Genomic DNA, 12,342 nt, shown 5'->3' with positions numbered 1-12,342 from the left:
GAAGCCCACCCCATCCCACCCCCCAGCCAGGCAGCAGCCCCAGCCCCGTGCATTGGGCACCTTCCTGGGGATGGGGACAGGACGTGGGTCCGACATGGCAGGGCCATAGGGACCTGGTGACACTGGGGCGGGGACCAGCAGCCTGATGGGAGGTCCTGGGTCACAGGTAGGGTGAGGGGAACTGCAGGGGGCTGGGGATGGACACTCAGGGCTGGCAGTGCCTTAGGGCCCCAACAGGATGATGGGAAGGGGATGTGGTGTTTAAAATCAGTGATGTGTTTATCAGTGGGTTCACCTGAGAGGGAGTTCCACTGATTTTAGTTACCGCATGGGTCAGGCCATCCCCTCTGCAAACACAGATTTTCCATAAAGACCCTCACCCTGGGGTCTGTATTACTGCTGCGTGCTGGTAAAGTTGTGGCTGGTTCTTCTACTTGGCTTTTCCGGGTGGTGGAGGACACTGTTGCATGAGAGGTGGACATGCAAAAGCTGTATGACTGCTGGTGAGAGATGTTGCACTGCCTTGACAAGAAGTAAGTTTTAAGTCTGCTGATTGGTATTTTACTTACTTCTCTTGCTTATCGTTTTATGAAACCTGCTGGTTTTCAGACAGTAGAAAGAGATTTCCTCAGGAATGTGAGCCCTGGGTCAAAAAAGTTATTTACACAAGGGGAAAAGTCTGAGCAGACCCATGGAAGTGTATGGTGCAGCAGCGTGTTCGTGGCATGCAGGGACAATTACCGATAATGTTGTTTGGATATGAAAATGAATAGTCATTCATATTGCACGGTGTAGGTTTGGGTTTTTTCTTTCTGTTTCCAGCAGGTGAGGGAGCTCTCCCCATCATGCAGGTATTGCAGAGATGATCTCTAGACAGCTACTGAGAAAGTGCCCTGTGGTGCCTTTCTCTGCCTCTGCTTAATAACAGCTCGTCTGGCAGCAGGGACGGATCGAACGGGTTACCCGCCCACCCGGCCTGCTTGCTACTGAGTTTCTTATTTATACAGGGATCTCTGTGAGACTTTTCTGAGGCGGGGAAGCTTGTGTTTTAAATTAAAAACGATGAGAAACTCTCTTTTGGGCTAGGCAGGGACCGCCAGAAGTAGAAATGGAAATGTCTTTTAAGGATCTAGGATGCATAGATTTCCTTGTTCTCCTTTCATGTCTCAAGTTTGTTGAAACCTCTGCAGCATGTTTCAGTAGTGGTTCAAATCCGTGATTGTTGGATGAATCTGTGGAACCGAAAATAAAAAAAAAAAATCCTATCTTCCAGTCATCGAAATTTATGGTAAAACGTTGCCTTGCAATGAAACTAAGATTTGGCCTGTAGCCTGCTGGGTTTTAGTTGTGCCGCATAATTACATGCAGTACTGTTAATGCAAACTGAGACTGACTGCATGCCAGTAATTTGCAGAAGTCATTAACGATGTTTTAGGGGAGATGGTGAAAATTAAACATTATCAGCTGGCTGGTTAATGGGCATTTACTGCGTACAGCCTAGTCACTGAAACATAGGCTCTTTCATTCACGAAGTCAGGACAGATTTGTTCATTTTGTTCTGGATCTGCAGATCACAGTAGTAAGAGATTATGCATTTTTGGAAATTTCTTGAAATATTTTTCCATGGTCATACAAAGGCAGCAGTGAAGAAGAAGTTCTTGAGATGCAATACAAAGATTCTGTTTACCTATGGAGCAGAAAGTGCTTTAAAATTTGGGGCATGCTTATCTTTACTATAATCCCGGTGGTGAGCTCTACCTTTGGCTGCTCTCCAGCCTCTCAGTCTTACAGTCACCGAGCTTTCTTTTAATGAAAGTCAGAAGCCTTTGTTATGGAAGCAAAAGAAATGGACTTTTATTTCTCTCTTGCTGAACAAATAGATGCCTACACCAGATAGTTTTTCATCTCTCAGCTGTGTAGATGCGATCAGTTAGTGGCCTGATTTAGGACCAGATTATCCTCCTGTACTTCACAATGCATATCGCTAGTATATATCCTGTGTTTACTGTACAGCCTGCATCTGTGTTCAGATTCAGCTTCAGTGTACAGTGAACCAGTTCAAGATGTAACCAGAATTTCCTTTTCTTACCCAGCATAGCAGCTTATCTTTAACGTGGAACACATTAGAATTTATCTTGGAAAGCAAGCATTTTTTCCTTTTCATCATGGGAATAGTATTCAAAAATGTGTGTGGTGTGAATGGGGTTACAGATAAATAGCTGTGTAGGGATCTGTGTCGCAGAGTCAGAGGCTTAAGGGCTTTACATTCCAGAAGAATCTATAATCACATTCTAGATACCTTTTAATGCTTAAAATTGGAGGTTAACAGTATTTGCAGTCTAAAAAAATAAGAACTACGTGTAGGTAGTGTACTATTTATCATGTGTCCTCTTCTGAATATAGGTGAATATGCAGTCTCTGACACCGTGGTGTGGCAAAGTTGTACTAGAAAAGTTCACCTTTGGTTTTAATTGTCCTTCCCAGGTTTAACTACACCCGGTTTATAGAATGGGCTGTTGAACATTCAAAATGGTAGAATCCCATTAAAAAATAAATATCTGTGGGTTATAGAGATTTATTCTAATAAACATCATATGTGGCAACACTTTGGTGTTGTCATACTTGCATACACTTTGGAAAGATAAGCGATTTAGCTAAAATGCAATATGATTTCAGGTAATACATTGTGATAAATGTATTTACCTCTGATCTTGGAATATGGGGAAAGAGGGTAGTTGCAAACTGCTGCCAGAATGGGCAGAGGCAAAAGATGTGTGTGGTTGCTGTGTCCACAAACTTTCCAGTAGAAAACACGTTACTAGTTGTCCAGAGGTTTTATGTATAAACATACTTCTAGGTGTGCAGTGATAGTTGAAATAGCTCAGAAGAATATGTGATAGAAAAAATGTTTATTTGGAGCTCTTTTTGATTCTTCTGATTTTAAAAGCAAACATAAATTTTGACTGCTTAGACATTTCATTGAACATGCAAATGAGATATATGAAGTCTGAAAATATTTTAAGTCTTATCTATACACATTAGGTCTACTGGCATAAAGTGCAAAGTACAAAAAAAGAAAAAGAGTAGGCGTCAAAGCTGCACTCGAAAATACTTGGTATTTAAAACAAAACCTCCAAACTTCGAGTGGATTTCAGGCTACCTCAGCTGCAGACATCAGGAAGTTTAATGGTGTTTCTAACTTTACCTGTTAGTAGTTCAAGATGCAATGTCCTGGAAGCAAGTTTGGTACTTTGAGCATGAACCTTTAACTACTGACACGTTTCTTTTGGGGGTAGCTGCAGTAACTCTAGGTCAAGGGTAATAACTTTAAAGTTTTGTTAGGGCTTGCTCTTTGTTTTCCAGGATAAACAAGTGAAAAATCTCTGGAGTTTTTAAAATTCCTTGAGAAAATCACTTGCTGCTCTGATGAAAACTGCCTACCGATTACACATTGTGAAGTAAAATTTAAAGATCATACAGTTGCTTAGCTGGAAAGACAGCAGGTAAGAAAAAGGACATAAGCAATGAAGCAGCTAGTAATTTTAACATTAAGAAAAGGCATGAAAAATTAACCCTTTTGCATAATAGAACTGCTACTAAGTTTGTGTCTGGAATTACCAGATGCCGATGGGTCCTTGGAGACAGAGCTGTGTTACAAGTGACGTCTAGACTGAAAGCAACCCAGCATCTTGGGAAATTGGAGGGCAGTCTGTGTAATACAGGTCTTGTTTCAGTTTCTGCAGCTGTTTAAAAAATGAGAGCAATATTCATACATCCAGCAGGCAAAGAAGCTATGTAGAAGCAATAAGACAGAGATGTATATTTTAGTTTTCTGCACAAGAATCTGGAACACTGATGTTTCCCCACTTTGTTTCTGTTATATTCATTTACTGTAGAACTAAAATAGATGTACGTGTCTTGCATAGATATTTCTCCTGTGCAGGTCTGGGAGCAGGTTTCTGTGATGCATCACATTTTGCAGTAGCATGCAATAGCAGAAAACCACAACTCCATATGTTAGCATTGAAAATTTGGGGAACGCTTGGATTTAAGGTTGGATCTGAACTTTCTGATTGTTGCGTACCTGTATTTGTCTTTCCTTGCACATAGGTGTAGCCATTTTCTTAGACAAAAATGGGTTTCTTTCTGGAACAATGCAAGTCAGTATCTTGTATGCTGTATTTGAAATGAAGAAACATGTATGGTTATAATTCAGGAGGAAAGAGCAGGGGAGAGGTTCAGTAAGCAAGAAGCTATTTATCTATTCTTTGATCTGATTATTTTTTTTGTTCCTTAGTTAAAGTTGAAGTGTAGGGCAGTGTAAAACAATAGTGGGTTTATTATTTAAATCTATATACACACTTTCGGGTGTGACTAGAACAGTTCTTTTTTGCTGTATGTCCTAGTAGCCATGCCCAGTAATAATTTTGAGAGGAACCAACTGACGCAGTGGGGAGATTGCAGATCTAGCAATGTGCCACTGCTGGTTTCTCCCTGCGTCAGTATATTTCTATTTTTATTTTTCACTTTATAATAAGCAAGAAAGAAGTTTACATAGAGAGGATGAGAAAATATCAAATGGAGCAAAAATGCAATGTGTGAATTACCTTCATTAACTTGTAAGCAGGCCACAAAAATGTTGCATTTTAGAAATCTGCTGTTGAGAAGTTTAGATTTCAGGGGGGGGGGTTGAGCAGAGTAGCATCTTGGTTGCAATTACTCCTTAAACCAGGTGTAGGCTTCCTGGAAATAAGTCAGGACTAGCTTCTTATCCTGGGTACTGCAGAGCCAGCAGAGCCAAGCAGCAGTTGGGTCGGTTCAGGGCTTACAGATCCAGTGCTGTTGTGCACCTGTGATTCCTCCTTTCAGGAATCTGTGAGCAGCATCAGTATAATAATTGGACATTCTCCGTACATCAACCTCCTATGCATTTTAGCATTAAAACCAAAACCCTTAAGGAAGTCGATATGCAGGCTCTTTGCTGCTTCTCATTCTGTCAAATGGTTAGCCTTAATCTTCTCGGGTGGTGGCAGGCTTTATCTTTTCAAATACCTTCTGCAGGTTCCTGAACCAACAGTTCATCTAAAGTGCCCGTCTTCCTTGCCAGAGAGTGACAGGCCCTTCCATACAACCAGAACCAAACTGCTGGGATCCAGAATTTTATTTGGCATTTTTTGTCCAAAGTTATAAAGTAAAATCTTCAGTTGTTCATCTCTCCATTATATTGAAACAGTCCCAAATTAACTACTTCAGAAGAATTTATCCTGAGCTGGCGTTTTGTTGCCTGCCTGTTTTCTGTGAAGTGTACTATTTAAGATAAACCACAGTATCCGTAGACTGCACCGTGCCACTGTACAGCATTTACAAATTGTTGCAAAAGCCGTCATGTAAATTGTTTCAAGACATCAAGAGTTTGCTTTCCTAAATCTTGCTGAATGTAATCATTTGCCACTTTCTGTGGAGGCAGATGATTTTGCCCTCTCACTATTTTCACATTTGTCTTAGACCTCCTTCATCTCCAGACTCTGTCTACATTAACAAGCAGTGCAGATCAATAGAAGGAGGTTCTTAGGGTTGAAAGACTTTGTGGTGGCTGATGTCCACACTGCGCATGTTTCAGGGTCCTAGTCTGGGTCTGTGGTTCTGTGAATGGCCACTAGTGGCTTTAGGTGCTCTTCTGAAGGCCATCTTCCAGTTTAGCTTTTTTGTTTAGAATTTTAGTGTGGGGTTTTTTTGTTTTGCTGTGGGTGCTCCAGCTCACTGTGAATCAAAGCAGAGTATGTGGAGACAGTCCACAGTATTTAAAAAAAAAACACACCAAAAAAACACAAACAAAAAAAACCCCCAACAACAACAAACAAAAAGACCCCAAACAAACAAAACCAAAACACCAAAAACTGACAAAAAAAAAATACACTACCTTCTTTAAACTGAAATGTTACTGCAAACACACTATAAATTGACAATAGTAAAAGCCTGCTAGTATGTATGTTTTCATTTTGCAGCTTATGAGCTTCCCTTATTTTATATATAGGCATACTTTTATTTAAATCCCTTATCACCCCTGAGTGGACTTTTCCTCTGTGGAAATTCCTTCTGTGGTTTCAGCTTGCACCTCCTTCATTTCAACTCTGATTTTTTTGTCTTGTCCTCCACTATCAGACTCAAAGTCTTACCTTTATGTTGCTGATGTCCCTGGCAGATGTCTTTGTCTGACCTGGGTGCTCCTTAACACCTGTCAGCTTTCCTTCTCACTCTTATTTAAATTCTCAAAAGCTTTATAATTGCTGTTTGCCAGCAGTTTCACTCCAGTTTGATAAAAAGTCTGCTGCCCCAAAACTTTTGATGCCCCAATAAAATATTGCTTTTAATTCTGTATTCTTACTTAACACAGTCAAATGTGACATTTCTGCTGTCTAAGTCTGTCTGGTTTTGCAATGGTAAGCATTTTAGAGGTCTGAATTCTTCATTCTTTCCTTTCTTTCTGCTTCAAATCTCATTCCAAGCTTTCCAGGTAGACAGATATGAAGTAAATGGGGGAAACAACTGCTTCTCCAGTTTGACCACCAAAAGATAATTTATCTAAAATTGAAGATGTGTGGATTTTTCTTAACCTTTAGCATGGCACTTAAGGCCCAGATGTTACAACAGGAATCCTGATGCAGTTGAACATGTACCAACAGACAAGGAGAGGATCTGAATGACAGTAACCAAAACCCCACTGGTTTTGGACATCCTCTTGGCATTCTTAGGACCTGTGGGGAATCTTTGGCTGGTGGCTGAGAACAAATGAGCAGATGAAATGGTTTCCTCGCCAACCACTAGTGATAAGGCAGTGATGACTCACTTTCATCAAAAGTAATGTTTTCTTGAAGCTAATAGAAAACACTCATCTCAAGAATTTATTGATCCTTGAGGCTGATAAGATGCTGTCCCAAAATTATCCTAAGAAAAGCAAAAGAGAAAAGGATAAATCGAGAAAAACAGGCTCTATGAATTTAGAAGGCAGACCTGATTTTTTTTTTTTTTTTCCTTGTATCCTGAAAACACAAGTTACAATCCTTTGGTGCGAAGCAGAGATGGAGGCCAAGTACGTTATGTACAAGTTGCTCACATTTGAACTTAGTCATGAATGAAACTGTCTGAGAGGTAAGATAAGCACATACTATTTATACTATTTTATTGTCCAGATACAGGCAAAATTAATAGCATATTTCACCTTATATGTCATCTCAGATTTAAGTTCTGATGAACTTCATTTGAAAAAAAAGAAAATACTGATGAATTAATCTCTTGTGTTAATTAGTTGAAATGACACAGTTTGGGGGTCTTAACAGGATAAACTTTCTCAAACTCATATATCAAAAGTAACTTAGATTAGTAACATTGTAGAATATATAGAAGTCTGCAGTAGCAGCTGAATGAAAGAATGTATTGGCCAACTTTTTGGGCATTATCCATGCTAAAGCATAACCAAATGAACCTTCCTTAATTGTTACTCGAGTATTCTTCCACTAAAAGACCATATAAATCCTGCTGTTGCACTTCAGCCACTCTAGATATGTACTAGTTACCTTAGCGAATGCTTCTCAAGTAGCTAACAAGGGTCTTGTGACTATTTAAAATAAAATGAAACCTGTAAACGGAATCAATGTTGTTGTGGGTGAGCATTCCATTGGAGTGATACCAGATTAGAGAGGGGTCTCCTACCATTCCTTTCCAAAAAAAATCTGGAGTGCCTGGTTTATTGTCTGATAACAAACACATATCTTTTCCCCTAGTAGTCAGGTGCATTATGTTTTAAAACAGCATATTTTTCTTGCTCCTGAGGGCATTTTTAAAATCTGATGTGCTTAGTACATCTTGGCCATATTGATTAACATACTCTTAACGAAAGTTTGAAACTATTTGCCTTCCATTTGGTTTCTTTCTAAAAATATATGGAAAAAAAAAATAGATTATTTATCTCCAGAGATTCTGTTAATACATTAAGCTGTTTGGTTAATTTCATCTTGCCACTATGCTTGGTCCTGTAGCCAGAACACACGTGACTCATTATACATTCAGCCCTTCTAAAGGGCCATGTGAGGACTGTAGGCTACGGACAATTGTTTGGAGAGACGTCCGTTGAAGGACTGTAAACTGCTACAGTGATTGTCAGCTGCCTGTCACACATCAGTTCTGTGTTTTGGTTTGATTTTTAATGAGAAAGTGCCTTGTTGCTCTGTGTTTTTGCAGAATCAGAGTCTGGCCTGTGACAGGAGCTCCTCGCTGGCACCGCAGTGGGAGGGCTTCCTGACAGTGCTGCCGTGCCCCAACGCTTGCGGTGGTGTAACAGCAGCAGCCCGTGAGCCCGTAGAGGAACATCTCCCACTCTGGTGGTCTGTCAGGAACCCTTCCCCAAAACCTTCTTTAAAAACAAACATGCAAGCAGTTGGTCTTCTGTCTGGATGTTGAAATTACTCTTCCCTTCCAATGAACCATTTTAGGCTTTTCTCCAGTTTGTCTCAAATTATGGACATTAAGGAGAAAAATTCTTAAGTCTCTGCTGAATAGAACAGAGCTATTGGAGACAAGGGAAGGGACTGAGACCTGTATCAGGAAAAAAAAATTCAAAAGAGCATCATATCCTGAGCTTCTCATTTGCAAAAAACACTGTAGAGCAGTAATCTCTTTTTGCCCTGATTCTGGAAAGGGTCCCTCTGGAAATTCTGCATCTGCACATGGGCTGCTTATTTTGAGCCAGGAATATTTATTGCTGCCTGTTTCAAAGTCTCAGATAACACATTGACATTATTTAATATTTTTTTCAGATGCCTGTGTTGAAACTTAGTCAATCAAGTCAAAGTTGCAATACATTCCAGATAGTTTTAAACTGGATCTTCTGAAATGATTAGTCAGCAGAAACTTTTCTGCTCTTAGTGCAGTTCTGATTTAGTTCTCTATTAATTAAAACAAAAATAAAAAAAAAAAAAATGAAGTGTTCTGGGGAGATAAGTTCTGCTTCAAAACTTTCTCTCTCAACAGCCATTTTCAGATCATTTTGAGCTGACATTTCAGATCATTTTGAGAGAGCTGAGGTTGTTCAGCCTGAAGAAGGCTCTGGGGAGACTTTGTTGCAGCATTTTCGATAAAAGGTGTCACAAGGAAGACTGAGAGAAACTTTTTACTAAGGCCTGTAGTGACAGGACAAGGAGCAATAGTTTTGAACTGAAAGAGGGTAGATTTAGATTGGACGTAAGGAAGAAACTCTTCACTATGACAGTGGAGAGGTGCTGGCACGGGCTGCCCAGAGCAGCTGTGGGTGCCCCATCCCTGGCAGTGCCCAAGGCCAGGCTGGACGGGGCTGGGAGCAGCCTGGGCTGGTGTCCGGTGTCCCCCGCCCATGACAGGGGGTTGGACCTGCTGATCTTTAAGGCCCCTTCCAACCCAAACCTTTCTATGATTGTGTGATATATGTAAGTAAGAGTTTACTATTAAAGTAGCCTGTTTAAGTGCTGAATAAAAAGTCCTCTCCTGTTCCGTTCTCTCCTGTATTCCATGTTTCAGAGTTCCAACACTGGGTGGGGGAGGGGAGTAGAATCATAAAGGTATGCTGTACCTGCTTAAAATTAAAAAGAAAAAAAAAAAAAAAAACCAACCACCTGCTTTACTCTGTCATCTCACCTACGAAAGCCAGGAGGTCTGCGGTCTGTACGATCACTGCCACCTGCACAGGAAAGCTGGTGGGGCGAGGGGAGCACTAGGGAAGAGTCTGCTACTGGCTGCAGGGGGCAGACAGGGCACTGAAAGGTGCTGATGCTGACCAAGGGGAAGGAGAGGCAGAGCCCAACCAGCAGCTGCAGAAGGGATGTCTGCAACGCCTGCAACTACAAATACAAAGCTTTGGCATGAAAAAGCTGGAACACTTAAGATTGCTAAGAAATGATGAAAATAAATGAACCCCCATGGCTCAGTTTTGAGGGGCAGGGAGGTTGTGCACATGCATATGTTTTAGAAAGAGGAAAAAAATGTGATTAGACGTAAGAAGATTCCTACTATTCAAGGTCAAACTTTTTTCCCTAAAGTAGGTGGGGATATGGACAAATGGACGGACAGATGCATTCACAGATACCCACACATTGTTTTTTTTATATAATAAAGATGATTGTTCACATAAATAATTCTCAATCCGTATATGCCCCTGTGAAGTTTGGCTAAAATGTTTATAAACATACAGGAAATCTGAGACAATGAATATTCCTGTATTGCATTTCATTCATCATAATTTATATGTTGAATTGAGGAGGTAAGTGTATAGTGTTTGAGGATCCAAAATTGTCACTAGGAAGTAGAGAAACCAAGTTTAGAGGATACTAAGGGTCTACTGTTAGAAATTTATCAGCCCCCTTTGCCTTCATGCAATTCCCAGGATACTAGCCAGATCTTGTAAAACTGGACAAAATACACCTTCAGATTCCTTTCTGTACTGTATGTAGGCCTTAGAGATTTGTTGGAAGACAATGTACTTTCTATTAGCAGAAATGTTCTGCCAGTCTGCAAGCTTCTACAGCCTTGTTGCTGGTAATGTTTTGAAGCAAGCAACAGGGTTTTCGTTCTGAAAATGTAGATGGCTTGAATGTGATTCTCTCCCAGTAGTAGCCCAAAGGCATCTTGCTTCATGGAGCAGAAGCGGCCATGAAATTATATGAATGCTTTCCAAGAGGGAGATGCAGCTACAGAAGATTAGGAAGGTAGGAAATCTAGTATTCAAGAGTAATGCACCTGATTCCATAAACAATCCTTGATTATATATTATTTAATGAGAGGCATCAATTTGTAGTTCTCCTGAAATTTATTACTACTTTAAATAGCTTGAAATTAATTATTTAGCTTTTAGATTTTTGAAAGATTTGGCCATATGTTTTCTTTCTAGCTTGTCCTTATGGTTTTTTTTCGATACTCTTGTGATGGAAGAACCTAATTTGATTCTTCCATCTCATTAATACAGGCTGCAAGTAGATTTGAACAAGAAGTTTCTCTTTTATTGGAAGGTTCACCTTCTCCAGGAGATGTGTTCTGACTTGCTATTGTGTGAAACAGACTGAAAATTTTTATATACAGGAAATAAAATATGTATGACTCAAAAGGCCTAAATAGGCAGTATTACTTCTTGCAGCCTTACTGCATTTGGTAGTGTGAACCGTTTATTCTTTTCACAGCAATTTGTCGTTCTCTTGACTCTTTTTTTTTTTTTTTTCTTTTTTTTTTCTTATGTCAGGGGTTTTCTTCTTACATTATATTACTGTGTATTTGATAGAGCATTACTTGTTCTACAGTGGTCCCCTCCTTCATGGGTTCTAATTCTATTTTATTCCCAAGCAGTAAATGGTAAGGATTTCATAGAATTGATCAGATCAATTGGAAGGAGCCTGTAATGCTCATCTAGTCCAACTACTTGACCACTTAAAGGCTGACCAAAAGTTAAAGGATATTAAGGACACATTCAGTGGCCCATCTCGCCACTTTGAGCTTGCATCAAAATGTTGAGGTTCTTAGCTGAATATAAACAATCTGGAAGTGTGAATAGATCACAGGGTGACTATGAGCTATAGATATAATACAGGCAAATGCATTTGTGTCAGGCAAGATATTTCCATAGGAAAGACAAGCATTGTGCAAAGCCCTGGTGAGACCTCACCTCTACAACTATGGACATTTCTTATTCCTCATGTTCAAGAAAGATAAAATTCCATCTGGGATGAAGACAAAGACCAAGCAGCTCATTAAGGACATGGTGGGCCCACAGAAGACAATGACAACTAGAAGAAGCAAGACAAAGGCTAAGAGAGCTTCCATCACTTTCAAGAAAAATATCAAGGATGAAGGACAAAGGAGGAAAAGAGCTACTGAAGTTCAACAAAAAAGATGGTCAAGAACACAAAATCATTCAGGATTTCTTTGCAAGAAGACCTCACCATAAGCAGGGTAGTAGCAAATGTCATTTGTTGGTGCCTTGGTAAGGAAAGGTGAGAAAATTCTGCAGCTCTACATCCCTGCGAAGTTCAAGCAGAGGGAACCAAAAGCCTTTCTTTCACCTTGAGCATCCTCACAAACGAAACGAATGTCTGTGGTATAAATGCCCTTATTTGCATCATCTGAATGTGCAGAAGAATTTGGGCACCAATGTACAAAATGACAAGAGCAGTACCTGCCTTACTCTTTCAGGACTCCATATACTGAATCCTAAAGGAAAAAGACACTTTCCAGGGTTCTAGGCAAGGTCTGAACATCCACCCACAAAGTGAGGTTGGCAAATAACTCTCAGAAAGGTTCAACTCACAAACAAGCTGAGAAAGTTTT

The 12,342-nt window shown here is 40.1% G+C and overlaps 1 protein-coding gene across 7 annotated transcripts in view; it reads left to right on the top strand.

Moving 5' to 3' along the window:
• Window positions 1-12,342, top strand: part of TPK1 (thiamin pyrophosphokinase 1) — a 313,127-nt gene that overhangs the window by 224,523 nt on the left and 76,262 nt on the right. For 2 of the 7 annotated variants that reach the window (XM_055708514.1, XM_055708513.1), the window contains exon 7: window positions 7,054-7,149. The exons of the other annotated variants lie outside the window; for them this stretch is intronic. In XM_055708514.1, coding sequence (XP_055564489.1) covers window positions 7,054-7,146 — 93 coding nt within the window. In that variant the 3' untranslated portion in view covers window positions 7,147-7,149. The remainder of the gene's footprint in view (window positions 1-7,053; window positions 7,150-12,342) is intronic. 7 annotated transcript variants of the gene reach the window in all.

This window comes from Falco cherrug, chromosome 4 (assembly GCF_023634085.1).
Source record: "Falco cherrug isolate bFalChe1 chromosome 4, bFalChe1.pri, whole genome shotgun sequence".
Taxonomy (NCBI): Eukaryota; Metazoa; Chordata; class Aves; order Falconiformes; family Falconidae; genus Falco; species Falco cherrug.
This window is presented reverse-complemented; position numbering and strand designations above follow the sequence as displayed.